General features: G+C 42.2%; 1 protein-coding gene and 1 long non-coding RNA gene across 2 annotated transcripts in view; both read right to left on the bottom strand.

The window, feature by feature from the left end:
- The window catches only part of LOC103371320 (FERM, RhoGEF and pleckstrin domain-containing protein 1-like), a 39,160-nt gene extending 14,498 nt beyond the window's left edge, over nt 1-24,662 (bottom strand). Inside the window, exons 1-12 of the mRNA XM_008300595.1 lie at nt 24,435-24,662; nt 20,947-20,989; nt 20,729-20,807; nt 16,752-16,849; nt 14,359-14,473; nt 12,197-12,344; nt 10,656-10,751; nt 9,511-9,677; nt 9,349-9,417; nt 9,158-9,233; nt 8,271-8,472; nt 134-336 (exon numbers count right to left, since the gene is read on the bottom strand). Coding sequence (XP_008298817.1) covers nt 134-336; nt 8,271-8,472; nt 9,158-9,233; nt 9,349-9,417; nt 9,511-9,677; nt 10,656-10,751; nt 12,197-12,344; nt 14,359-14,473; nt 16,752-16,849; nt 20,729-20,807; nt 20,947-20,989; nt 24,435-24,662 — 1,524 coding nt within the window. The remainder of the gene's footprint in view (nt 1-133; nt 337-8,270; nt 8,473-9,157; nt 9,234-9,348; nt 9,418-9,510; nt 9,678-10,655; nt 10,752-12,196; nt 12,345-14,358; nt 14,474-16,751; nt 16,850-20,728; nt 20,808-20,946; nt 20,990-24,434) is intronic.
- On the bottom strand, nt 1,422-6,743 carry LOC103371317 (uncharacterized). The gene is made up of 2 exons (XR_520938.1): nt 2,624-6,743; nt 1,422-2,328 (listed from the first exon to the last, which is right to left on the bottom strand). It is a non-coding gene; the product is annotated as an uncharacterized LOC103371317 (long non-coding RNA).
- Nucleotides 24,663-27,376: the final 2,714 nt, after the last annotated feature.

The following is a 27,376-nucleotide window of genomic DNA, read 5'->3' as shown; positions in this document are numbered from 1 at the left end:
AGGGTTACTTTGAGCACCAATCGGTTACGACAGTGTTGAATAAGACAACTCAACTCTAGTTTATTACTGCAACATCTAAGTGACCTTCAAGATTCATGTTTCCCATCCACCCTCTCCCTCTCTGCACGCCCACCTTCCTCCTCGCCTCGTCTTCATCCTCGTTGCGGACGTATCCAGCTTCAGTGAGCAGCGGGCTGGTGAGCGGCGATAGCTGCTGACCCTCGGGGATCTGCCCCGGACCCAGGACGTCGGCGACGCCCTCCCCGTTCACCGAGCCGTTGCCGTTGACCACCACGCGGGGACTTCCCATCGGAGAGTCCTGCGAACTGGGACTTCCTGAGAGAGGAGAAGGGGAAATAGGAAAATAGAAAAAAGGGGAGGGAAGCGGGGACGGGAATAGAACAAAGAGTGAGATAAGAGAGAAGATGGCAGGAGAGGATAAGGGGATGGTGTTAAATTAAATTCTATACACATGATAGGAAAAAAAAAAAAAGCCATTCAGCTGCTCTCGTGAAATTCACTGCCAACACGTCTTTCTTATCATTTAATTCTGACAGAGAAGGAAAAGGTTTATAGATGCATTTTTATTTTTAGAGTGTAGAAGCAATTCCCCAAATAGTTCCTCTAACCGACCTGTATGGCAGTGAATTTCACGGTGAAGCCATGACCCAAATTTAGCAGCTGTCATGTTCCGGCAGACATGACAGAAGCACTCCTGAACTAGGCTACATCTACTTCTTCTATTTGGATCCACTTTTAAAGTAGTAGTTTTAAAAAAAGAGAAAGAAAACAGTAAAGAAAGTTGAGTAGATTGTTAGTAAGGAGCTATATTAAAAAGTGTTAGTAACAAGACAAATACTGCTGTTGTGCTTAATAAAAATGTCTCGTTTAGAAGTAGGTGTGATGATCGTCTACAGAGGTGGCACCTAAAATCAGCTGCTTTCTAACAGGAGTCTGGTCTGAAAATCATCCAAACAGAAGAATTAAAAAGCACTACAGCTAAAGTCACTACAGACGTTAACTACATGGTTGCGACTGTATACTTGCCCAAAGTTTCCAAAGAGTCCACTGCTATACACCAAACTGGATCATGGGTAAAACCATGGCAACCACTGAGTGCAGATCTGTGAGGGGGGGTGGTGGTGCTACAAAAGAACTTACCACCATACAGAAAACTACTAAGAACTACAAACGCTAGGGGGAAAAAAAAGGACGACAAACAGGGAAACGACAAACTCATCGAGGCTGTGCAACAGAAAATACAGACAGAAACGGGTGGACTCATGCGCAACACTTGACGAAACGGACTACGCTACGACCACAACACAAGACAGTCCAAGCAGGCCGAGGTAGGTGGGTTTGGAAAAGGGCTAGGGGGGAGTTCGACGAACCCGCTACACAAAATTCTCGAGTCCCTTTTCTTCGGACATACAAAGTCGTTCTTTATTGACACTAGTGCACACAATCAGTTACAGTGTTAAAGAGATGAAGAGTAAAGAAAAACAAAATCCAGTAGATGTTTGAAGGTGAAAATAATAAAATAATAATTAAAAAAAGAAGAAGGACAGATGTGCAGGAATACAAAGTGTTACAAGAGCGAGAGAAAACCAGTGAGTCAGTGCAGCTTTCGACTTCGTGGTCAGTGTGCGTTAAGGGAAACGTTTGAATGTCGTTTTTGGAAAGACTTCCTGGCAGTTCTTCCGCTAGATTGGTAGCAGTGCGACCTCTGCATGCTCAGCGTTTATTAGAGTTTCACAGCCTCGACATGCACCATAAGAGACAGTCAAGTAAATACATGACATGCAAACTGAAACCGCCACCAATCTCCATGTTTTAGAAGAACAGCCAGAAAGCTGGTTTATTCCTTTTAAAGAAGTCAGTCTGTCAAAGTGTGTGATGTAAACAGGAAGAGAAGCACAGGTGTGATGCTAAAATACCATTTAAATCAGCTAAATTTAAGAAAATGGTTTCACAAACTGGGAAATATGCTGGTTTGTTTTCTTGCTGAGAGTTAGATGAGCAGATTGATACCACTTTTATGTCTGTATGCTGAATATGCTGCTAGTTAGCTTAGCTTAGCATTAAGACCACAAACACCTAGCTAGCCTGACTCCGTCCAAAGCTAACAAAAGGCGTATAGACTAAACAAATACAACATAAGGAGTAAAATAATGGGCTTTCAAGTTGCTAACAGGTGGATTTTGTTGCCTCTAGACAGACCAAGCCTAGCCCCCTGTTCCTCGTCTTTTTGCAAAGCTAAGCTAAGTCGCTGCTAGCTGTAGCTTCGTATTTAGCACAAAGATATAAAAATCGTATCAATATTCTTGTCTAATTTTCATAACTGTGTGTCAAATATGAAGTTGGTTAGCTTAGCTTAGCATTAAGACCAGGAACAGCTAGCCTGGCTCTGCCCAAAGCTAACAAAAGGCATATAGATTAAACAAATACAACACTAGGAGTAAAATAATGGGCTTTCAAGTTGCTAACAGGTGGATTTTGTTGCCTCTAGACAGGCCTAGGCTTTTCCCCTGTTCCTTGTCTTTTTGTGATGCTAAGTTAAGTAGCTGCTAGCTGTAGCTTCATATTTAGCACAAAGATATGAAAACACTGTCAATATTCGCACCTAACTTTCATATCTGTTTGCCAAACATGAAGTCAGTTAGCTTAGCTTAGCATTAAGACCGGGAACAGCTAGCCTGGCTCTGCCCAAAGTTAACAAATGACAACCAAGGTCACAAAATCTTATTAAAACCACAACCTGTTGCTTTTGCAATCCACATTTCATACAAATAAGTAAAATAATACGCTCATGTGGTGCAAACAGGTTGATTTTGTTGTGTTTGGCATAGCTAGGCTCGCTGTTTCCCCTGTTTCCAAGCTTCCTGCTAAGCTAAGCTAATTAGCTGCTAGCTGTAGCTTCCTGTTCCTCACATAGATATGAAAGTAGCATCAATCTCGTCATCCAACTCTCAACAAAAAGTCAAAAAAGTGCATTTTCCCAACCCAGTATGAACATATCAAGATTATCCACCACCACAGCGCGTATATCGCAGAAAAACTGATTTGACTTTTCATTTTAAAGTAAATCTAGCAAATTCGGCTCTGATTAACGCCATAAACATACAAATTACAACATAAAATCACAATCTAGCAGTCTGTTACTGTATGTACAGCACATTAAAATTACAAAACAGTGGAAGTGACTGACTGCAAGTGCTGCTTGGTGACAGAAAGACAAGGTGGACTCGACTCCAGCATTCATGTTTGTGTGTGTGTCCAACTTCTGACAATGCTCAAACTTTCACGCCGTACAAAATAAAACGCCTCGACTCTCGAAGATATCTTTTTTTTTTTTCTGCACTTACATTATGCATTACGCTTAACTTTACTTGTGTCTTGTCTACTTTCGCCTTCTCGCTCTCTCTGAGCGCTGGAGTTGAGTCGGCCTTGTTTGTTCCTTGAGGAAAGGAAGCCCGGGGCGGAAAACACAAATGGTTCTTAAATATTTGAAAAAGACACGGTGCAGTTAATTAATCATGAGGGTGCAGTGACAACAAAAAAAGGCATTAAATTGTTAAATCCAACAAGTTTGTGTCAGAAAAAACTGTAAAGATACACTTTGTTGTTGGGTTAACTGCACCAGCTACGTCTCAAACATCTGGAACCATTTAGAGCCCCACGACAGGAACACCGAGTGACAAAGTGAGCAACAACAGAGCCGAATGACAGAAAAGCAGGGAATTCTTTAGCCTGGTTAACATGCATTCACAGTGGAGAAAAGGAAAACGGTGAGAAACGGCGCCAGAGCAGCGCTCGTTTTCTCCCCAGCCGACCAAAAAAAACATGCTGAAAAACACACACAGTGCATTTACAAAGCGTGAAGAAGCGTGAACATTGGTTTCAGGAAGAAGCAGTAGCTCTGAGGAAAGAGAAGCTCGTTTGGAAAGCGATAAAATCTTGATGATATATAGTCCCAGTTAAGTCACCTTGGAGCTTGAACCCCTGACATTAATGTTTCAGAAAGCCCCTCTCAATATGCACGATGTAAAGTGACGTTTTGGTGCTTATTTATTCATTTAGACGAAGGAAGCAAAAGTATCAGTAACCTTAGAATTCGTCCTGCTAGTGGGAAGGTAAGGAAAAAAAATAATATGCCTTTTATCCCCAAAAGCAAAATCATTTTGAGTATTCTTTTTTTTATTATGAATTCTGCTTTTCTTGAGTTTGTTTTTGGGACGTAAAGACATTTTTTTTCCAAGCAGTACCATACTGAAGTGCAACAGAAGAACCCACCAGTTTCATCCTCTTAACCCTCTGAACCCCCCAAACCTGAAAAACTTAAAGAACCGTCAGATTTTCACATTTCTGACGGTCTTTGAACCTGTCAGAAAATGCATCAATGGCAAAATCACTCTGTTCTACATGTCTTGTTAAAAGAATTTGCCAGAAATAAAATGCTTGCACCTCTTTGGCGCATTTAAAGCAGATAGGAGGAAACAAATTAGAGCGACTAAGGGCAAAATTAAAAACATTTGAGCAATAAAATAAATGCAGCATGGCTCAAAAACGGAGGAACAGGTACTCAGCAAGCTGTCAGAGGATACAACTCTGCAAAATATTTTCCAGAGTTGTACGAAAAAGGCCTAGTTTGTAGAGGTTGTAAAAATGGAAGTAGTAAAATATCTCGGGCCACTTTATTCCAGTAGAAAAACGCCCAGAAACGTCTTGGGGTTCAGAGGGTTAAGCTTGTTCAAACTGCAGATAAAACACATGTGCATTGCAGCGAGCAGCCAGCCAGCCAGCCAATGACAGAGACGGGGATGTGAAGCCTTTTCGGTAAACATCACTGGAACAAGGTAAGAAAACGGCTTCTGAAGAAAGTGAAAGATAACAGCGGGTTACCTTTGTTTCGTGGTTGTCGTGCATGCCAGGGGCCAAGCCAAGCAAAGCACACAGCTATGGATGGTTTGAGGACTGAAGGCTGTTTGTTTGTCGCTTATTGTGCGTGTTAAACCGAGAAAGAAAGAAAGAAAGAAAAAAGAACCACAGAAAGAAAGAAAAAAAAAAAAGCCCAAGCAATAGAAATATGAGCGCATACAGTGTAAATACATCTTCAGTAGAAACGTCGGAGAGGCAGTTATTATCAAAAATACAGATACAAAGGTTAGGGAGGGTTTGAACGCGACCCTAACGATTTAATTGATGCAAATCTATTCCAATTCCTCCACTAAGGGTAAATACAAAAAAGAGAATTTACTAGAAAAAGGCTCTACCACAAACATCCAAATTACAGTGCAAGTCGCCCACAACAAACAAACAGACGGACGGACGGACGGACAGGAATCGACTGGAAGCATTAAAAAGTGCTCAGAAGAGAAGGACGTCAGCCGAATGAGAAAGGCAGACCGGCTTTCCTCCTGATCCCGACAGCTCTCACGTTAAACACAGTTTTTTTTTTTCTACAAGCCTTTCTCTACCAAGAACATTCAAATACACTGTACAGGTAGAAGGGGGACCATCTCCCAGCTCACTGATTCCAACCAAAGACGCCCCTTTCACGAATCCCCCTCTCCATTAAATCCCTTCATGAACTCCAGCTACAACCTTAAAGCCCTTCTATTGCACGAGACAAATAATCATAAAAGTCTGATTTAGAGAAACACTACAAACGGGGAAACATTACCACTACAAACAATCATAAAAGGGTTTAATGCTACCGAACAGCAGCGGATCCTGCTTGACCCAACCAGCGTCGCAATCAGCGCCAATCAGTTCGTCAGCAAACGAGAAGGTTTCTCTCACTTCTCAGCTACAATCAACAGAATTCCTCCTAAATGGAATATATCCAACGCTAACCAGTGATTTTTGTAGACAAACAAGGAAGAGCCGTCGAAATAGGTCTCCCAAAAAAGATGTAAAAGTGTTCCTCTAGATTTTTTTTTTTTTCATCTGCACATGCATCTACACTGAATGTACAATTTTAAAGTTATGGCACATTGTAAGGAAGGTTTTTCTTCAAACAACATCTACGCTCATTTCATAAATTTTCACAAAGAGCCTTGCAAAAAGACTACAATCAGAGATTATAGTTGATTTATCTAAAAGTAGGGAAGATATTTCTGTTCCAACATTTAAAAAAAATCAGTTTTTTTCAAAAACGTCTACGGAGAGGTGAAGCCACGCCTCTTCCAGCGGACCACCTACGAAAAATACGTAAAGTCGTCGTGAATGGTGCCATAAATGACGCATGTATGACAATTTAAAGATGATTTCGCAAGTTGAAAAAGGTGAGTCTCCGTCATCCACACCTTTATAACTAATGATTGTAAGTAGTCGCTGCTGGACTTTGATTTGTTTGGTAGACGGTGCTCAAACAAATCCGAAAGTTTCTCCAGAAATCCAGTGCACTGTTCACCTGTTGTGGACATCATACAGACAGATAGGTTTGCCGCGTTCACGTAGCCGTCAACATGGTCTTACTTGTGGCACTACCTTCCTTAAGACTATTGCCCTTCGTCTAAAAGAACAAAGCGAAACATTGCTAGTGACTGATATGACGCCAGACGAAAGACGTAGTTCACTGAGCAGTCTTCATGACATTCGGCAACTCTCTTGACTTGCAAATATATCTTTTAAACTGAAGGATAGATGGGGTCTCTTGCCTTGTACTTGTACTTTTTCAGAGATACAGTCACATGGGGCAAACCGGAAGAGGCAGGACTTCACGTCTCTATTTCTAGACCTCAAAAAATACGTTAGAACCTTTGTGTAAAGTGTATAAAAGTGAAGTAGATCTATACTATCAGATCACCGAAAGGTACTTCTTGTATTCAAATAATAATGGTTCTTCATTAACGTAAAGATTAGAGAATTATCTCAGCAGACAAAACTGGCTTCAAACGGTTAGTCAGTTTATCCGTAATATTCTAAATGAACAAGAGGATTGTATTCATGTATTGTGCATCGTAACTGCTAATTCGAAGCTCAACAGCTAAAAACTCGACCGCCTATGTCTTCCTCGTTAAAGCGGTAGCAGCCTTCCTCCTCCTCGCCCTCGCCGTCGTCGGCCTCCTCCAGCTGCAGACTCCCGAAGGAGTACTTGTTGCGGGGCAGCGGGGACGAGTTCAGGCCGTTCGAGTTAACCGAATTCATGGAGCTCACGGCGGCCGGGTTGCCGTACATCAGCGGCTGGCTGTACGCGCTGCTACCGGTGTCCGACTCCGTGTCGCTGGTGTCGGTGCCGCTGCTGGTAGAACCGTCGATCATTTGGACCGGCTGGTTGAGATTGTTGTGGTTGTTACGCGGCGGGTTGCTGCCGGGTTTGCCCTGACGCCCAAACAACCGCTGCACCGTATTGGACCGCGCCTGACCCGGAACCATGAGGTTCCCGTGATTGCCGTTGGTTATGATCATTCTTCGCTCCATCGGGGCGGAACAAGGCGCTTGGCCGTGCAACCCGGAGCGGTACGGGTCATGGTGGTGGATGGGGGTGGAGGTCAGCTGACTGAGAATGAACGGATCGGTATCGGAGCGGTTCCTCATGTTGTTGTTGTTGTACGGTTTGGCCAGATGCGGCGGCGGCGTGCGGTTTGAGGTGATCGGGGAGTAGCTGCCGTAGTGGTTCGGCGGATGGGATGGCGGCGGGACAGCGGGAGCTTCGACGGGAGTTGCTCCGGGACGTTTAGTGAAATAATGCCCGCCGTCGTCCCATCGCGAGGTCGAGCGCGGCTGACCGTGACCGTTTGTCATCTCGGCGTGGCTCAGCGAGCTCGTGCGGTGGTGGAAGCTGCTGATCACCGGGCTGGAGCACTGACTCCGAGTCCCGCTTCCCAACGGTCGCCCTAACGGCACGCCTCGCTTGTCTCGACCCTGAAAGATCTCATCCAGCAGCGTGCTGTGAAGCGGGACGCGGCCGTGAAAAGAGCCTCCGTTTGACAAAATCTCCTCATCTGTTAGCTCGTGGCTAAACTTGTTGGACACCGGGGACTGATCTACCGCGTTTCTATTACCCTGCTGCATCACTCCCTGGTGGTTGGTGTGGTAGAACCCGTTCACAACCCCAAACAGACTCCCAGCTTGCCCTCCGCTGCGACCAACGCTACCCCTGTGCCTATTTAACACACAAGGCTCATCCTCATTGCTGTCATTTGCATTGCTGTGGCCCCTGGTAGCCCTGTTGTTCTTTGTCACGTCACATTCACTGTCTATGTCGCTGCAGTCTATATAAGGAATAGAGGAGCTGCTGCCTTTGTTTGCCCTGCAGGATGGACCTGGGTTGAGGAGCTGCGGGTCCATGCCGTGGTGGTGGTTCTGTCGGGGCTGAGTTGGGTCTGAGCTGGGTGCCGCCGATATGTCGTGGAAACCGTTGGTGGGATGTGCGACCGCCGGTGGCTCCTCTGAACCATTAAGTTCAGCTTGATGGACCAGTCTAGCCGAGTCGGGCTGGTCTGCTATCTGGACCGACATGGCACTCTGGAAATAAGAAAGAGTGGTGGGGTTGAGGTGGAGAGAAGGGGAGAATTTTAGTTTAATTGGGCTTCTTTACCTTTTAAACCCACCGATGAGTATGAAATGAATGCTATCTTTAAAAAAAAGCAACGAAATTACATCATTTATCAGAGTCAGAATCTGTAAAAAACCAAAGAGCCAATAGGTTTTAAATAGTGATGCACGATATCAAAATTTCTGGCTCATACCGATATCGGATATTAAGATTTCTGATATCGTCAATAACCGATATCACCGATGTCGATATTCAGTTTTTTTAGCAGTTGGAAAAAATTATGTGAATTTTGATTCCGAGTTGTTTTTGTAGAGGTGCAGGACTTTATATTGCGGTAAAGAATGGACCTCCTGGTGAGGAAAAATGTGGAGCAAAAGACGCCCAGAACCTGTTTGAGGTTCGGAGGGTTAAAGCGAATTAATGACCTGCAATAAGCAGCGATTTGCATCGACGGCCTCAGAGAAAGCACACAATCGAACACATTCACTCCCCGTGAAAGCTGCTCGGCACAACAACCGCTTTGTACTCAGCAGCTCCAGAAAGACACCGAGGGGTAATAAACAACAAAGGGCCTGTAAATATGCAGTCAGGTTCTGAGAAAAACACAAGAACGTAGGTGAACGAAGGTCGCAGTCTGGATAAGTGTGCGTTTACCTCTCTTGGCACTTGCGATCTGAAGGAGGACGACTGCGGAGACATGCTGCTGCTGGACAGGATCTTACTGTGCTTCCTGTAAAGAGCAGAGATGAGCTCAAACCATGTGCAGCTGATCAGCTAATGGAGGAATCTGATTACTGTTATGAGCCCTTACTACAACAGTAACTGCTATGGATCATGAAGCTAACCTTTCAAAGGGAACCTTCTTGAGCTCAGAGTCTTTCACGTAATCAATGATCTGCTTCTGGGTTCGACCGCTGCAGGTGCAAGCAGAGAAAAAAAAGCATATTAAACAAAGAAAAGATGAACGCAGGTGTTTCCTTTCCTTCCGTTTCTGTCTTTATCCTCACCTGAACCGGAACGAGGACCCTCTGGTGAACAGGATGGGCTTGGGTTTGGGCTTGGGCTCCTCGAAGAGCCTGAAGAAGGCGTGGTACTCGACGCAGATCTTCCAGAAGATCTTACAGCAATCCCTGCTGGCCATGGCGAACTCCAGCGTGTCGTGATGGGCGTTCTGCTGGAGGACGGAGTGACGAGGCCAAGAAGTGAGACAAAGACAGTAAAGAAAGAGACGCCTGCACATGGTCTAGCTCGCAAAAATACATTCTGGAGCTGGACCTTCGTCCTGCAAATGGTTTGCTAGAAAGAGAAGCCGCATTAAACAGGAAGTGTGACAGAATTGACATTAGCAACGTGCTATAGGAAGGCGAGAGCGGCAATTTTAAAAAACATACAAGTGGCTGTAACGCCATAATGCCCGCCCGACTGCACCGAACAGATCAGATACCGACTGGAGTTAGGACCACATATCCAAGTGGCCTTAAAAAAAATCAGACTGTCATGAAAAGATCAGATACAGGTCGCATAGGGGCAAAAAAAATGGATTTGGGTCACTTTAGCCAAAGTAAAACCCTTAAAATCAATATAAAACTATTAAAAATGTACCCTGAAGTTCTTTACATACCCACTGGAACCTGAAACCCACTGGCAGGGTTGTTATGTTTTTTAAAATCCCCAAAATGACACCATTTATTGGTGCCACAAACTGCCAAAACAGAAAGACTTGACAGATTTTCAACACTCTATGTGCTGCTCATCGATGACATGATGAATATTTCTTATTCTGCATGTCTCATTTAAATTTCTGCCCTGTTCTAACCACATTCTGGACAAAAGTAAAAAGTCTGGCGCTCCTCACACAACCATGAAGCCATGAAGTGACTCAGCTGAACTGGGTTGAGACACAGCAGATAAGTACGGAAGCAAATTATTAATAGAAAAAAATAATCTCTAGAATTTGGAGTCAACATTTTAGTTCCCAGTCTTCGTAACACTTGTGGGAACTTGGATAAACGTTGTACATGTTGATTCCAGGTTGTTGTTTGGTCCAACTTTTGTCGGAAGAAATTTATCTGCAGTGAAAAATGAGCCCACAGTGGCCAATGACAAAACACCAATGAGTGAATTAACTGATAACGAGGTGAGGTGGACTTACAGCGGGGTCGGCTCGCAGCTTGATCAGGAACCTTTTGCGCTTGAAGCTGAGTTTGCGAATCTTGGACCAGTTGAAGGCGTTAATTTTCGTGTAGCCCTGAAGAAAGAAGAAATCAAGAACGTTACAATCTGCAAATACACCTGTGTGTGCACTTCTTTATCCCTAAAATCGAAGTACAAAAGATCAAACAAGCAAAAGGCGACCACTCGGTGCATTCTTTCCAACGTAAGGGGTTTCCTGCGTTGGGTGGTGGCCGACCTCAAAACCTCAGGATCCAATTAATCAAGCTGTCGTATCAGCTGAATGTTGAAGAACCCAGCACTCTTTGAAAAAGTGGGAGAAGAATCGGGGCAGAGAAATAGTGCAGACTGGACTTAATTGGGGTCAGTCCGGTCCAGAGATGATGGTTTTTTTGCTCGCACGAGAAAACCTTCCACCTTGAGACGAGCCGAGGACGTCGCAATTTAAGGAATTTACAGCTCATACCAGTTAGTTCGAACCTATATTCAGGCTTGTAAATATCTCTGGCGCAACTCATGTTTCAGCACAAGGATGTCAGAAATGTTGTCGAACCAGGCGCACAAGTGATCAGATGGATGGAAGTGGAAATTCAGACGGGTTTTGAGGGACATCTCACATTAAATGGCCAATTTCTCGTTTTCAGAGGTGCTTTTACGCCTAATTTTTGGTGAGAATGGCCAATTTAGTTTTCTTTTTGTTTCCATTTCGAATCAAATTTTTACTATTTCATCCATATTTATATGTTATAAATGTATTAGATTGATGCTAAAGCTGCAGTAGTCAGCATTTTTATGGCATTGCTTGGCAAAAACTCCAAAACAAAACTCCTCTTCTCTCTTTTTTGTTTTAGGCTTTAGAGAATCTCCATCAGATGGAAATGGACAGGAGACTTTGGCCAATCACATTTCGTTGTTTCGTTTTAAATGCAGTTGATGGAAAGTCTGATTCAAAAGCAGAAAAAGTTGATTTTCCAGCTACCTACACCATAAAACAATTAAAAAAAAAACAAAAAAAGAAACCGAGGAGCCTCAGTACACGCACAACAATTTGACAAGTCAACATCGTAGCTGCAAATATCTCAAACGTCAAAGTAAAATACACATATGTGTCATTTTGACTGATCAGAACAACATTACAGACATCTGGGATAAAAATTCTGACTACAGCGTAATTCAAACTAGCCTTAATGATGTTGTTGACGTCTGTAATTTTAATGCTGAAACCGTTTGCCGTACATGTGCACTTGGTGGGAAAGGAAGAAGAAAAGCTGCAGAGGGAGGGCTTTTATTTTGAAATTCTGGTGTCTTTTCTTGCTTTGTTTTGCTTTTATCCAGATTTCTGCCTCATGCAGCTTTAAATATGAAACGTTAATACTAGTGATGATAACGAGGATTCAAATTTGAGCCATTTTTGCTGATTATTCTAACAAAAAATGAAAAATGGAGCAGACAAATTAGGACAAATTCTCACACTGTGCTGATTTAAAATCTTTTAATAAATACAAATGCAGAAGGTCTTACCTGGAAAACCAGCACCCCGGTGTGGGCCACAGACAGGCTGAGCTTGGTTCCCTCTCGGTCCTTGGCCGGGTGCAGGCGGACGCCGTACATCTCCAACCGGCGGGCGATTTCCAGCAGCTGGTAGTCGGACTCCGCCGGAGTCTGGCCGCTGTGGAGGAGAACCATCGATCAATCAGCCCATCGCTTATCAAGATTCCTCAATCACAAGCAGCAAAACATCCATTTAAGCCCTTATCTGCTTGTAGATAAAACCACGAGTTTTCACACAACACATAGGTGGGCGCCGGATGCAGTTGCCATGGCAACGTTTGATTGATGACTCGACTTTCAAGGAAATCGACGAGTGAGCTCCCCAGTTTTCTGTTGTTATCTAAAGTCTAGAAAAAAACACACCGCAGGATCCGGCAGCTGCCACAGAAGACGTTTGTTTCCTCACAAAATCTGAAAATAGCTTCCGCTTTCCTGTATAAGCTGCTGAATTGGCCACTTCCTTCCTGCGACGGCCAGGGGAGGCCCAGGGACTGAAGGAGAGGAGGGGAGGGTGAGGATGTGTTAACCAGCGAGTTAGCAATTTTGCTTTTTTTTAGCTCTTATCTGGGAGTTTTCGGGGGAATTTACACGCAGAAAAGAAGCATTTGTCATGTGTTTGCAGCCGAAGCGTGTGTGTGTGGTCCCAGGGGCGCGGAGGGAGTTGCCATGTGCTCTGTTTGCAGATGGAAACCACTGCAGGGGAGAGATTTAGAAGAAGCGTGAGCACTGGCAGCTGTGGTTAAAGAGATAAACGAGCCTGCAGGAGGGAGACGTATGCGTCGATTGTGTAACAGTTGTGTGTTTGTGAGTCCACATAAATCAACATCCCCGCGCCGCCTGTTGACGCTAAAAACAATCCGTCCCGTCACCTCCGAGCCTGAAGCCGGCCAGAACCTGATCCCCGGTCGGAGGAAAGCTCAGCTCAGTCCTGTTTTCCGAGCCAAGATAATCCCGAGCAGCTATTTGCAGGTAAACAGCGAGGTCTCGTCAGAGCGACCCAGATTGTTTTGCACCTTCCTGAGATTAATGTGTTGTGAAATCAGCAGAGTAGATGTTTGGCGATTAAAAGGCGCGCCGTGCCTCCTCCGCCCGGAACGTGTTGACCTTCTGGTTCCGTGTTTGAGCTACATGTGGTGTTTTTACATTCATTCTTTGAGTTTTAAACAGAATCCAAACACATCGGCAGATTTGGAAGGTATGTTGTCTTTAAAAAATAAAATAAAATCACCAGAATATGTCAGTTAGAAAGTGTAGAAACTGCTAAAATTGTAAAAATAAAAAAAAATTTTTTTTAAAATGAACAAATACATTTAAATAAATAAATAAATAAATAAATGTTGAAATTAACATGATTCTATAAGGAAGAAATAAAAAAGTAATGAAGAAAAGAAAATTTGATTCGACTTAACTGCAGGCAGTGTCGAAGTAAACACTCTTGGAAAAATGTCAACAATTGCTCCTATTTTTATTTTTCTAGTTTATTTCTTTACTCCTCAACGTTTTCCTTATTTTTGGTACTTTTTTTTCTTTTTTTCTGATTTGTACTGAGAGCTCAGAGTCAAATTCCTCGTTTGTGGGTACAAACTCGGCCAATAAAGTTGATTCTGAAAATGTTAAATATGACGATTATTTAAAAAAAAAAAAACAAATATACAAAAAATAAATCTTGTCTTAAAACATGTTTGAATGAGAATTTTTAATATTTAACAAATTTCACCTCATATTTGGACATCACATTTTGGGTTTATATTACCACAGTAGGTCATTTTTTAATTTGTTTAATTTTTTTTCATTTTTATTATTATTATTTTTTACAATATTTTTTTAAATATATTTTTATTTTCTTTAATTTTATATATTTTTTTAATTAAAATGTATATCAAATTAAATAATTAAAATACAACCTACAATCTGTGAGAATTAAATCCGTACAATAACTTTCTGATTGATTTGAGGCTTGTCTCACTTTCATTTGATTGTAAACATTTTGGTTTGTTGGTGAAACTAAATGAGACTTCTGTGGAACTCTGGGAATCCGTCACTGCTCACTGACATTTTATTGACTCCAGCCCTGAAAGCTGAATGTGTTTCCATGTTGTCCTGTACACACAGCAAACCTGGCGGTAACTCACACGTGCTTGCGGTGGCAGTCGGTGATCTTGTCCCTGATGGCGTCCTGGTCGGGCAGGTACTTGTTGTGGAGGAGGTGCTGCCAGCTCTGGGTCTCGTCGAAGTCTCCGATCTCGGCTGGAGGAAGGAAGGAAGGAAGATGAATATTTATTGGAGTGGAAGTGGGGGGACGGATGACATTAAATAAAGATGCAGAGCGGTAGGAGACGAGGGTAGGAGGTTAGGGAAGGGAACGAGGAAGGCTTTCCTATCATCTATCTGTACTCCATCCTTGTCTGCTGTGCTGGAGATGAGATGAGCAGCGTTTGCCTCCATCTGCTCAACAGCAGCAGCTACAACCCCACACGCTGAACCGCCCGCCGGCTCGGCACCGGCGGTTACCATGACAACCCGGCGATGTTCTTAAGCATGCTGCGCCGTCCGCAAGACCGAATCTGTGCATCCTATATCCACCGCATATGGTGCAGAATGACAACAGTGGCGGCGATGGGCTGCTGCAGGGCACAAGCTGCTCATTAAATACGACGCGTAAAGGATTCAACGGTAAATGATGCAAAATATGAGTCAGTGTCGAAGGGAGCCTCTGTTTTAGGTGACACATAAATCATAGTATATGTTGCTGAACTACGCTGTAGCCTCCAATAATGGCGTTTTATAGGTGAGGACTCGTGGTAAAGACTCTCACAAAGACATCAAAAGCCTTTGTTACCACTTAGTTATTGTATTTCTACACATGTGGGAGTAGAGCAGACACCCCTACAGCTGGAACAAAATGTAACAGGCAAAAGAACTTTAAGGTTTTATTGTTTGGTTTTAAAGGTTATATCTTATTTAGCGCCATGAGATCCAACAACCAGATGCTCTGCTCTTTGGACATCGAGGCACGAAAATGGAGACGATGGAGGCTCAAAGTCTGAATTTAGCTTCTCATGTACGTTCAGCTCGGGCTTTTAAATTTTCTTCTAGACACCCACGTCTTCTCATCGGCGTTAAGAAAAGCTCATATTTTCTTGCTCTGCGACCCTTGTTCTGATTATTTTATCTGTCTTTTTGATCATTGTGTTTTTTAGGATGCTAATTTTCAGACGATCGGCAGCATTACCAACCGATAATCGACTGATCATGAATGTGAATAGAGTATGGTAGACGGGACACTCTTCAAGGTGCTGCTGGGTCCCCCCCCCCCAACTACGAAAACGCAATCTTCACGCTACCAATGACTTGGTTAGTTCTTGAAAATGTCTAGTCGGAGGTCATTAACTGCTTCAGAAGTCTCTGTCATGGTGCCCTGTTTTGAGTTAAAGCCCAACAATGTAATGAAACACGAATAAAACAGTTCGAGACTCCACCTGGTGGCACAACCAGGTACTACAGGTAGCATGCAATAACTTTGTTCACATGCATGACCTTCATCTGGCTAAAATATATTTAATGTGGTAACTATGAATGGCAGCAAACACCTGCTACTTTAATTGTCCATCACTTACGTTCAACTTTTGTAGTTAAATATAAATTTAACTTTGGCAAAAATGTCATAATTTACCGACAACAAAAATTGCATTTAATCAGAAATGTGATAAAAAACAAATAATCTACTAATATGAGCAGAAACAGAATAATATGTTTCATGTGGGTCACTTCTGAGATACTTTTGGTAAATGTTGTTGTTTTTATTAGTGTAAAAATGTACTTTTTTTTTCTCATTTATGTGACGTGCAGTGTTTTAATAGAAATCCACGAAGAAGAAGGTTTACAGAATTGTTAGCTGTGGATGTCTGTGCTGCTTTACATCAGCTTTGAGAACAAAATAACAAACCTGACATTATCAGTATCACAGTTTAATGAGAAATATTAGCATACGATCAATAATTGGGTGTTACATGACCCCCCCCCATAACAGAATATCTGTCATATGTGTGTTGATTTATGGTCCTCTATTATAATTCCTCCCACGATGTGACTGAAGCCCTTCTGAGACATGGAAAACTTTCTGGCTCCGCCGAGCTCTTCAAGCTGTTTTGTTATTCAGAACTATTCGTGGCTTTATTCGCACATAAAAAGGTCATTTACAGAAAACCACGGGGACATTTTTTTGCCCGTCACCTTCTGCCTCAAATGAACTTTTCTGCCCGAGTTAATGACCAAAGTCCACAGAGAATCCACTAATACGGGACGTTTCCGTCATTAATTCCTCGGATACAGACCTCTGCTTTGTGTTTTATTGTGTCTGACAGTTTGTAGACGCGGAATTACGAGAGGACGGTTTGATTTAATTTGCTGGGATGTTTTATTTAAAGCATTCAGCTGGACTTTGATTTATTAATTCAGTTATTGCTCCTGGCAGCTGAGTTAAAGATCCTTTTTGCACATTTAATGGTTTGTGTTTTGCACTCACACTGGATGATGTGGGACACCATGAGGGCGGCGCTGGTGTCGTTGCAGATGAGCCGACCGCAGGCCAGGTCGCGTTTGATCTGCAGGGCGAACAGATACCTGGAGGAAGGAAAGCAGAGAGCGAAGAGGGAGGAGAGAAGAAGATGAAAAACGGAGGACAGAAAGGGAGAGGTTACGAGGTTAATGCACGCTCCACAAACTCAGCGGCGCTGAAAGCAATTCCATTACTGTTTATATACACTCAGACGGCGAGTGCTGCCGATCCCTGGCGTTCACCGACTTCCAGCTACTTGAGAGAAACGCCCTTTTCTGTTATTAACCGTACGTTCAGCTGCTTATACTGTGATCTGTGCTCCATGGAAGTCAGTATTTATTGAACCCGATTGAAAACTGCCAACATTACAGCATTGATCAGAGACAGAAACTGTAAAAACAGAATGTGGAGCAAAACATGCATCCAAGAACAAGCATTTACAGGATTATTAAGCGTTAATATTTAACCAAAAAGAAGTTTTAAAACCAACCTCCTCAATCTGATTTAAGTCTGCTCAGACTGACGGGATGAAATTAGATATTTTTATTCTGATTGGATGATTATTCTGATTATAAGTGGATTTTTTAATAATATTGTGTATTTTTGTACATAATGTATGGAGTAGTGAGAAAAAAATAAACTGAAAAAGTAAAAAAAATAAAATTGAAAAATAATGAAAAAAAAAAAATATATATATATATGTATATTATTTTATTTATTTGTCTTCATATTTCTTTTCTTTTATGGATTCATTTTTGAATAATATCGCCACATTATTCATATTTTATTTTATTTTATTTATTCTTCTTTTTATTTCCACTTTTTTTTATTATTCTTTTCTTGATTTATTTTTGTAATTTGGCACTACTCCATAATAACACCTTTTTTAAAAAAACACAAAAACAGAAAAAACAAAGTGTTATCAATACTGGATAAATAGTAACCCTACCTACTATATTACTATTATGTATTATATTGATATTTCACTATTTACACGTCCATGTTGTTTCCATACATGCCTATAAATTATATATAAGTTATCTGCCAGCAGTTCAGATGCTTCTGAGTCACTAAAAGCTTCACATTTGTGCCGCAGAGTGCAGAATTTTTTGTTTTTGACAAAATCTAGTTAAAGCAAACAGTTTGTTTTTAAGCAATTTATGAATGAGACGTGTAGAATAAAGTTTCTTTTTTCTCTGATGGAATCATATGTTACATATGATGTGTTCAAGAGCTGCGGGAAAGTTGACAATTCAGATGATTTTCTCTATTTTTACAGTTTCTGGCTGTGATAAATGGTGCATTTTGGAGATTTTTTTTTAAAGATTACATGTCTTTCAAGCCTGCCAGTGGGGTTCAGAGGGTTAAAACAACTGACATTAAGAGTATTTGTTTGATATTTTAGGCTAAAAGTGAAGTTAATGACAGAACAAGCACAATCTCTCAGTATGAAATGACTACATTTGGCACTATTCCTTTAAATTTTTTCCCCCAGAGCGAACCCGGAGCTCGGCTGATTCATCGGATCTCTGTTTACTGTAAGAGGACAAACAGTGGGCAGGCTGCCAGAGTGCATCGGTGTGTGTGCAGGAGTGTGATTAACGCTCCACAGCGTCTTTTAATGTGATACCCAATTCAACCTTTTTATAACTGCGTGATTAACTCGCTAATAAAACCAACGAGGCTTCCATGAGTCTTGATTTTTGCCTGGAGTCAAATAGCAGCAATTCAGGAAAGATGCACGAATTTACAGTGAAATGCATCAAATTAGTCAAAAAAAACGTATAAGAAACTCTTGCTGTTGTCGTATATAAGCATCAAAACTCTTTGACCCCACTGGAGCAGCTCTGTTTGGCCGGAGTCCCACGTCCAATAAAAGGCCAATGACAGCTTGATATATCCACAAAGAAATCTTTCCTCCATCGACATATTTGGTCGCTCCGTGCCCACATTACCCATCAAAGGAAACACTGAAGGGCCAAACAAAGGAAAAAAGGCAGCGTGCCCACTTCCCGTTCAACGCCGCAGTCAGCTGGTGATACAAGAACACTGGAACGAACTGGGTGGAAAATGAGCCGGTGGCGGTGTTCCGTCGTCAAATTAAATTTTGTTTGCAGTTTTCAGTGGATTACAGATTCAATTTTTTGGGTTTTCCATGTCTACTCCTTCCATCAGAAGGACTCACGTGGACCCTTCGAGGGTTTTCCTTGTTGCTAGCTGTCATGGGAGCTCGCTACCGGGAAATAAATTCATCAGGATGGGAGGGTTTTCTGTTTTTGGTGCCACTTTTGATGTATACGTGCAGAAAAACACCCTAATCCGATGTGTAATCCACACCAGCTGGACAAAAGTCAGGCTTTCTTAAATTTAGCTGGACATCAACTTTCTAAAGCCAAACTAAAAATGACCAAATAACCAAGAACACCAAGCAAAAAAAGAACAAAAAGACAAGAGAACAAGGCCCCTGCTTCAGCTACGAACCATATACGTGCAGAAAAACAGCCGAATCCGATGTGAAATCCACACCAGCTCGACAAAAGTCAGGCTTTCTTAAATTTAGCCGGATATCAACTTTCTAAAGCCTGACTTAAACCTACCATGTTTGTTTTTTTGTTTGAAATCTCCAAAATGACACCATTTATCCAAGCCAGAACCATCAAAAATAGAAATAATGTCCAACTTTCCAGTGGTAATTGAACTGCTCACCTGTGATGTTCAGTTAAATCATGAAACCAGATCTGAGCTTAAAACATCTCATCAAAACCACTTTATTCTACGTGTCTCACTTAAAAAAAATGTGAAAAATAAACCACTTACTGCTGCCATGTTCTGGAAAAAACAAAATATTTTACGCTTATTAACGCAACCATGACGGCATCGGTGACTCATCTGTGACCAACACTTAGATGACAAAAATTAATGGATTTTTTTTTGGTTGAAGCTGGTTATCTGTGTTTATGCAGATAAAAGATAATAAATTAAGAATATCTTTAGTATGCTGAGTCGCCATTTTTTCACAGTACCTGAAAAAATACTGTAAATTGTTTAAAAAATCGACTTTTCCGTTTCTGTTTGTCTGATTCGTGGCATTATAACGGCGTCACACTGCACATAAGACATTTCTGAGTTCTCTCTACTTCTACTCATGGTTGTGCTGCTTCCATAGAGATGCAGCACTTTATATTACAGTGAAAAATGAGCCAAAATAAAGGCGGTGCAAAATAAAAAACTGTGAGCGGTTGTAGTTTGGAGGCACTTCCTGCTTCTCGTCCCCATCTGGGGCTGCTGAGGGAACATCATGGGAAAATGCGAAAGGTCAAATCATTTTCTGATTTCTATTTTTGGTTGTGGGACGGAGGAGGCCGCTCAGACAAACACTGGGCCCTGATAGGCTTCAGTCAGACTAAACAAAACAAGCAGCAGCCAGACAAGATGGCCGCAGATAATTTACACTTTTTAAACAAGAAGGTGGAGCGAACTGAGGCGGGAGGTGGGAATATAATCTAATCTTGGAGCGCTAAGATCCTTCAGCGGATAAAAGCGTCTGTCTGGGATGAAAAGTCTTATTTTTTTTTCTTGTACAGTGCGGCGGTCAGAGCGTTGGTCTCCTTTCAGAACAACAAGCGGTTTCACGAGCGAGGTTCCCAGACGGCAAACTAAAATGTGTTTGGGTGCGGAAAAGAAAAAAAATAAAAAAGTAGTTTGATGTCAAGGCATGTGGATATGAATGTGTTATAAATGGCAAGCGACCGACCAAGAGCAACAACAAGAAAGAACAAAAAGACACGAGAACAAGGCCTCGGCTTCAGCTGCGTAAATCGCTGCTCAGAAACTTCTCCTGGACGGCTGAAAAACAGCCCGACCAGACAGGAAGCCGACGGCCAAACGGCACCTAATTTAAGAGACTCTTCCTCGCATAGGTGTGGTTTGTCGAGAAGACCTACCGAGTCAGCTCCTCCAAGAGCTGCGTGTGGTCGGGAGGGAAGAACTTCACCACGAAGCGAAGGATGGTGTTCTTAGGTCCTGAAGGAGGGAAAAGAGAGGCAGATTTAGAAAGATTAGACAATCGTTTATCAGGTTTAAAAAGCATTGTTGAGGTTTGATCATTTGGTGTCAGGTGAAGATCTGACACTGCAACAGAAAATCTCCGAAAGCTACTTACGTCTGATCTGCTTCAGCGTCGGCTTCAGCAGGTCCAGCCACACCTGCAGAGAACACAGAACAGCTTCGCTATCATTACAGGCTGACGCTGGAGGATTTTTCCCACCGCGGTTAAAACAGCAGCCGCATCAGCAACACCCCGCTTCTTATTTTTCCTTCAAGGGATGAGGAAACAGATCACGTCGTTCCCGAAAGGACTCCCAACGCGTCAGCTGTGTTTATGTAACCTGAGTTGCCGCAGATGGGCTACAGTGGAAACGCCAGGAAGCTTTAATCCTAAAATCTACTGGTCGGGTTTATTTTAGTTGGTATAAAAGATCTCTGAAAAAATAAACATGTCATATCCTTCCCAAGGGTTCAGCTCAGGGCAACGCTTGACTTTAACGAGGCAGCGGGGTTGTATGAGGTCCACCTGAAGCAGAACATGGAAGCGGCATAAACTGTAGTTCCTCAAACGGCCACTTGGGGTTGGCAGTAAAACTGAGTCAACCCCCTTGCAAACATCCGTGTTAAAATGTCAAACTTTACAGCAGAAATAAACACGTTTAGAGCCTCATATTAGAACTGCTTTGGTCTCTATAGCTAGTTCATGACAAGTGCACAGCGTTACTCATCCATTTGAAAACCCAACGGCTGATTTTAATAAGATAATATCTTGAAAAACTGTCAAATTACACCAATTAATAGAGCCAGAAAAGGTAAAACACAGTAAAAACCAAACAAAACAAGGTTGGATTATCAACTTCATTGAACTAATCATGTGTTGGGGGCGGTTTCGTCAGGAGACTTACGTAAATTTAAGGGTGATATTGCCATATTTAATCAAACGCACTTTATGCTAAATGACTTCATCAAAATTTTGCCAAAAGAAAAAACATTTACTCGAACCAGATTGTGTAAAAAAAAGCACCCTTAAAGTCCAGTGAAAAAAACTTAAGAACCTTTCAACTGAACTGCAGGCAGCGTTAACACGTAGATATAAAAAAAGCATCGCAACAAATCAAAAATTTAAATTGTACGTAGAGTCTACATTTTTTTCCCCAGTACTGGTAACACCTGTCTTGGCTATGTTCACTTCAGTTTTTTCAGTTTCTGAAGGATGAATAATCAAAAACGGTGGATGAGTGATTCAGATTTTTTGGCTTTTTTAGGTTGCTGGAACACATCTTGTTGCAGTTCCATCCATTAGCTTCCATGCTAGCGCCCCAAGCTCCTTTGATGACACCAACCATCTCTTTAAAGGTTGTTCTGGTAGATTAATAATAGCAACTGGACTTTCTTGAGTTTCTGGAAGACGTTCCACCTCTCATCCAAGAGGCTTCATCAGCTCTGACTGACTAGTTGGGAGTTCCAGATACTCATATCCTTAAGGAGCCATTAACACCTGAGTTTCGGCTTCAATTGGGGGTTTGTTGCTCCTCCCCCTCGTTATGTGAGTCGTTAGTGCTCCCCCTGCCACAATGGGGTTCGTTCGGGTCTTTTGTGGCTAGGCTCCAACACAAAAAATCCCAATTATTTCCTAGAGGGTTTTGGAAGTTGGTACTTAGTTGAAGGAAAATATCTTTAAATGAAAATATCCGGTTAAAAACTGTGACTGAGTTGCTTTGTTGCCTATAGATCAGTCTTTGACGTAATTAAAGCATGCTGATTAAACTGTTATTGTCCTGCATAACATTCAGGAACGGTTTGATATGGGGTTTTCGCAGCACTAAGCTGTCGTCGATTTAAACGCCGACACTATTAGTGCGGAAATTCCCACTGGACACATGAGTGCACTCGATGTGAGCGACGTCATCGTCGCATTACATCCAAACGCCTCAGACGCTGCCTGTAATGGCCTTTGACGCGTCTTAAATGTCACCCGCTTGATGTATGGCGTCTGTGCGTGGGTCTGCAGCTTCCTGTGCATGCGAGCCGACGACAATGCTGTAATTATTTCTTCGACGTTGCATCATTTGTTCCATCGATCCACTTCAAAACAACTGATGCCCCGAAGGCGGTGAAGCGCAACAGCGGACGTCTGTGTTCAACGCTGAGACTGTGCTGCAGAGAAATCCTCCTCCTTTATTCTATCCAGCAAATCTGTAAATTATTACAAACCAGCTGCTCCTCTGTGACATATGTGGAAAACCTGTAGGCAGGTCAAGGTTGTGTTTTGTATCAGATGAAAGCATCGCCTGTATTACATGTGGCTAACCTCAGAGCGCAGCCGTGTCATTAACCTGAAAGTAAAGAAAGAATCTCGCTGCGAGCGCTGAGAAGATTGAAGATCATCCCAGCTGACGAGAGAAAACCTCACTAAACGTACCGTAAAAGACATTTTAGATGATAAATGTAGCTTTGAGCCGAACAACAAACAAGAAAATAAGATGTTGAAAATGTCTGTAGCTGCAAGCAACAAAGGTAATAAAGTTATGATGAAAGGTGGTGTTAACCTTCTGGATATAAAAGCAGCTGGCAGGTTATCTGTTGCCAAGATGAGACCATTTATCACAGATAGAAGCTGAGAAAATTGATTAAATAGTCGTATTTTTAGCTTTTTAATGGCCCTTGAAGGATTCATTTGTGACATGTCGTCAAGAAAAACAACCAAATCTAAGCCTGAAATATTTCATCATTTTTTCAGCATGTCTCATTTAAAAACTGTTTTCAGTCCCTCAGCTGCAACCAGCAGACAAATCCATTAAAGACAAGACAAAATTCACAATAGACACTCAAATAAGTAGAAACTGAAAAAAGCAAGAATAAATAAAAATTTGCTAAATTATAATTTAGTGAAATAAGACATGGCTTTTGAATTGTGGTTGAAAGGAATAATTAAAAAAAACAAAAAACAAATTAGAGTTACAGAAAACACCTGATTGCACTGATTGGCTCAAAGGGTTGTTCAACCAAATATTAGTTTACGGGTCCCATCACGCATGATTTTATTTGAAAATTTTTTTTCTTCCACATTTCTGTGGAACCACAATTCAAAAGCAATGTCATGATTTTCATAATTTTTTTATTTATTATTACTTTTGTCAATTTCAACTTATTTTAGATTTTTTTCCTTCTTTAATGAGAGACTATGAATACATCTGAGGACGACTGTACGTAAAGAAATTACTATGCAAGTTGTGAAATATCTATAGTATGCAGAGGAAAGGGTTTTTTCCAGGATTGATAACTGCACTTTCAATTTTACTTTGCAAACTAAATAATCAAATAAATTTAACTTCAGCTTCCGTAATTTCTGTGATGTACGGCATTATTATTTTATCCTTCACATAAGCCCTCTCTACTTCTAGTCATGGTTCTTCTGTTTCCAAAAAAGTCCAGGACTTTATATAGTCGTGAAAAATGAGCCATAGTGAGTTAAAATGTGACAGGAACTGGTGGCAAATCAGAGGGTTCAGACAGAAAGACAGAAAATGAGGCTTTTAAGGTGAAGATATATGACAATAATGAGGAAAATGAACATTTCTGTCCAGAACAGCTGATCAATACCGTCATCTTGCGCTGGTCCTGGTACTCCAGCCCGAAGTAATCTCCCTCCGACAGGTTGAGATGCACGCACACCAGGTCGAACAGCACTTTACCGGGCGAACGTTGCTGCAAGACAAGAAGCAGAGGTGGGAAAAGACAAATTAGATTAAATAGAAAGAGGAAACTGGAGGCGAGACGGAGCATCTCATCAGCTAATGGAGCCTTTTTCTGAAGGTTATTCTGAAGCATCTTGTCGTTTTGCTTTCCTGAGGATTATTTTTTCGGGATGCTCGAGAAGATCCCATAAGGAGCATCTTCTCACTAACAAGTCTAATGAACAGGCCGAGGATCAGCGGGGAGGAACAACCACAACACCTCAGGAGAAGAGCATCAGGTGGTTAATAAAAGGAGCTACACCTGAGCTCACAGCATTCTCAGCGAGGCCCTTTTTTTTTCACAGATTCTTGGACTTACGAGCACCAAGAAGCTAAAATAAGACACAGACGTGGAAACCAAACCCCAGAATTAGCCCCGGAATGATTTGGTAGCTGGAGCTAAAACGGCACCAGAGAAGTTACAGCGTGCTATTATGCATCTGATGCGGCGCTAGTTAAGTTAATGTGCAGTTAGGAAGGCGCGCATTCCTCGCTGCGACAGGCGCTCACAAGCAAAAAAAAAACAAATTAATGCAGGGAGCGACACTGTAAAGAAACTTCATGCCTCACGTGGAGACAAAACGTACGATCAAAGAGGTTTATGTAATGTTCATCCTGCTCACAAACAAGCAAAAAAAGAAGGCGGGAAAGAATCCATAATGGATCTGAAACAGAAAATCTAATTAGATTCAATTAAATGAGCCATAAATCACAGAAAACTGACGACAGATGATAAAAATCAGAGAATTTCATTTATATCGTGTGTGAAGCTGGAAAATATCTGATTAAATTTTTTTGCTTTTTTTCCCTCTTCACTATTGACTATAATAGATTCAAACCATGTGATGGAGCGTTACCACATGAGACCACATGACTGTCACACCAGGAGGACGGCGTGGAACTGCAAAACCATCGACACAACACTTTAAACTCAGAGTCAGACCTGCTTGGAAAAGGATTTCCTAAACTGCAGCTGTTGCTAAATGCATTGCTTCAAAACGGTTCTATCCGGTGATATCAGAAAGTTTAATATTGTGCATCACTAATATTTATATATACCTTCATGAATGAATCTATGTGATGAGTTGTTTTGTCCTCTTTGGGATTCCGTACATCTAATGTAAACTCCTAAAAGGACAAACTGTGAGTACAGACTGACTAATCGGTGCAATGTGTAGCAGTGGAGGGTAAAACTGCACAAACAGCACGAAGCAGGGAGGAACAGTGGAGTTAAAGAGCACAGGCGTGTGCTGCTGCCAGCTACACTGTAGGTGGAAAAGAGGGGGGAAGGTAAAGAACGGTGAAAGGGTGGCGAGTAGAAGAATGAGGAGGAGCAGCGAAGGCCAAGGTGCGAGCCAAGTCTGTCACCATCTGGATCCCGCATGTGTTCAACGTGTGCGGGGACACGCCCACGAGTTGCCGCGCAAACCTACAAACCCACCGCCCGGCCGGCCGGCAGCCTGCAGACGGACGCAGTCGGATATCCAGGACGCGACTGCACGACAATCCTGGTGTGTGTTGGTGTGTTTACAAAGGGAGGCCGACAGATGCTGCCGTCGTGTGCAAAGCTCCCGGATCTCTGGAGTCTGGACGGGATCCAGCTCTGGGTCGCGGTAATCTCGGTTTAAAGGAGGTTAAGAAGAGGGGAGAGGAGGAGGAACAGGTCGGAGGAGAATCCGAGAGGACGATGGCTTAACAGATAGCAAAAGGGAAACAAAGAAAGAGAAAATCCACCCTTTCTTTTCCCTCCTTCTCAAGCTGCAGCCACAAACACATCATTCCCTCCATTCAGGCTTCACACGGCATCACTGGCCTGTTTGTCTGCAGCCGTTTGTGTGAAACTCTTCCTCTTTAACCCTCTGAACCCTGTTTTCTATTCTGCAACATGAAGTCCTGCACCGATACGGAAACACAACCATGACTAGATGTAGAGGGAACTCAGGAGTGTCTTTGGTGCGTTACGACAGAGTTATAATGCTATAAATCACACAAAAAGACAAAATGAAAGTTGAATTTCTTTGATTATTTATTTTACAAAACTTGAAAACCAGCCTACAGGTGTTATGTTGCCAACACTGGAGGAAAAAAAAAACAACAACTCTGCAACCCGGATGTATTTTGTGACTAATATTTTTAATGTGCTTCCGTACACTGCCTGCAGTTCAGCCGAAAAGTCTCTGGATTTTTCTTATGCGAGTTTTGGTCGCAGCTAAGTCACTAAGGGCTTCACAGTTGCGGCAAAAAATGCAGAATTTTTTGTTTTTCACAGAATCTAGTTAACGGAAATTTTGAATTCATGCATAAAGAATTTGTGATTTTGAAGAAATATCGCAATTATAAGCTGAGATTCACTTAAGTTGCCGAACCAAAACATCACATCACAGATGAATATTTCAATCTCATCATTCTCTCTGTTTTCACACTGATAGATGCTGTTTTTCTTAAAGACAACATGCCTTTCAAACTGGGTTTTTGGGATTTAGAGGGTTAAATGTGCCTCATTAAGACAAACTTGCATGGAATCTCCTGCGCAAAAAACTTCAACAACGCGAGGTTTCAGTTTTCTGCAGCGCCGAACAATGCTGAGCTTGGAAGAGACGCAGGAGTTTAACCACGTGAAGAGCAACGACAGCACATAGTGACAGAGAAGGAAGAGGGAGATGGCGTAGTGGTGGGCTGTGCAGAGAAGAAAAACAGAATAAAACATTGCATCTTGAAGGATAAGACGTGACAAGGATGCAGCAAAAACCTCTAAAAAAAAGAAAAGCACATCTCGAGACTGAAGCATGTTTTGGGGAAAGGCAATTT

This window comes from Stegastes partitus, unplaced genomic scaffold, assembly GCF_000690725.1.
Source record: "Stegastes partitus isolate 25-593 unplaced genomic scaffold, Stegastes_partitus-1.0.2 Scaffold1563, whole genome shotgun sequence".
Lineage (NCBI taxonomy): Eukaryota > Metazoa > Chordata > Actinopteri > Pomacentridae > Stegastes > Stegastes partitus.
This window is presented reverse-complemented; position numbering and strand designations above follow the sequence as displayed.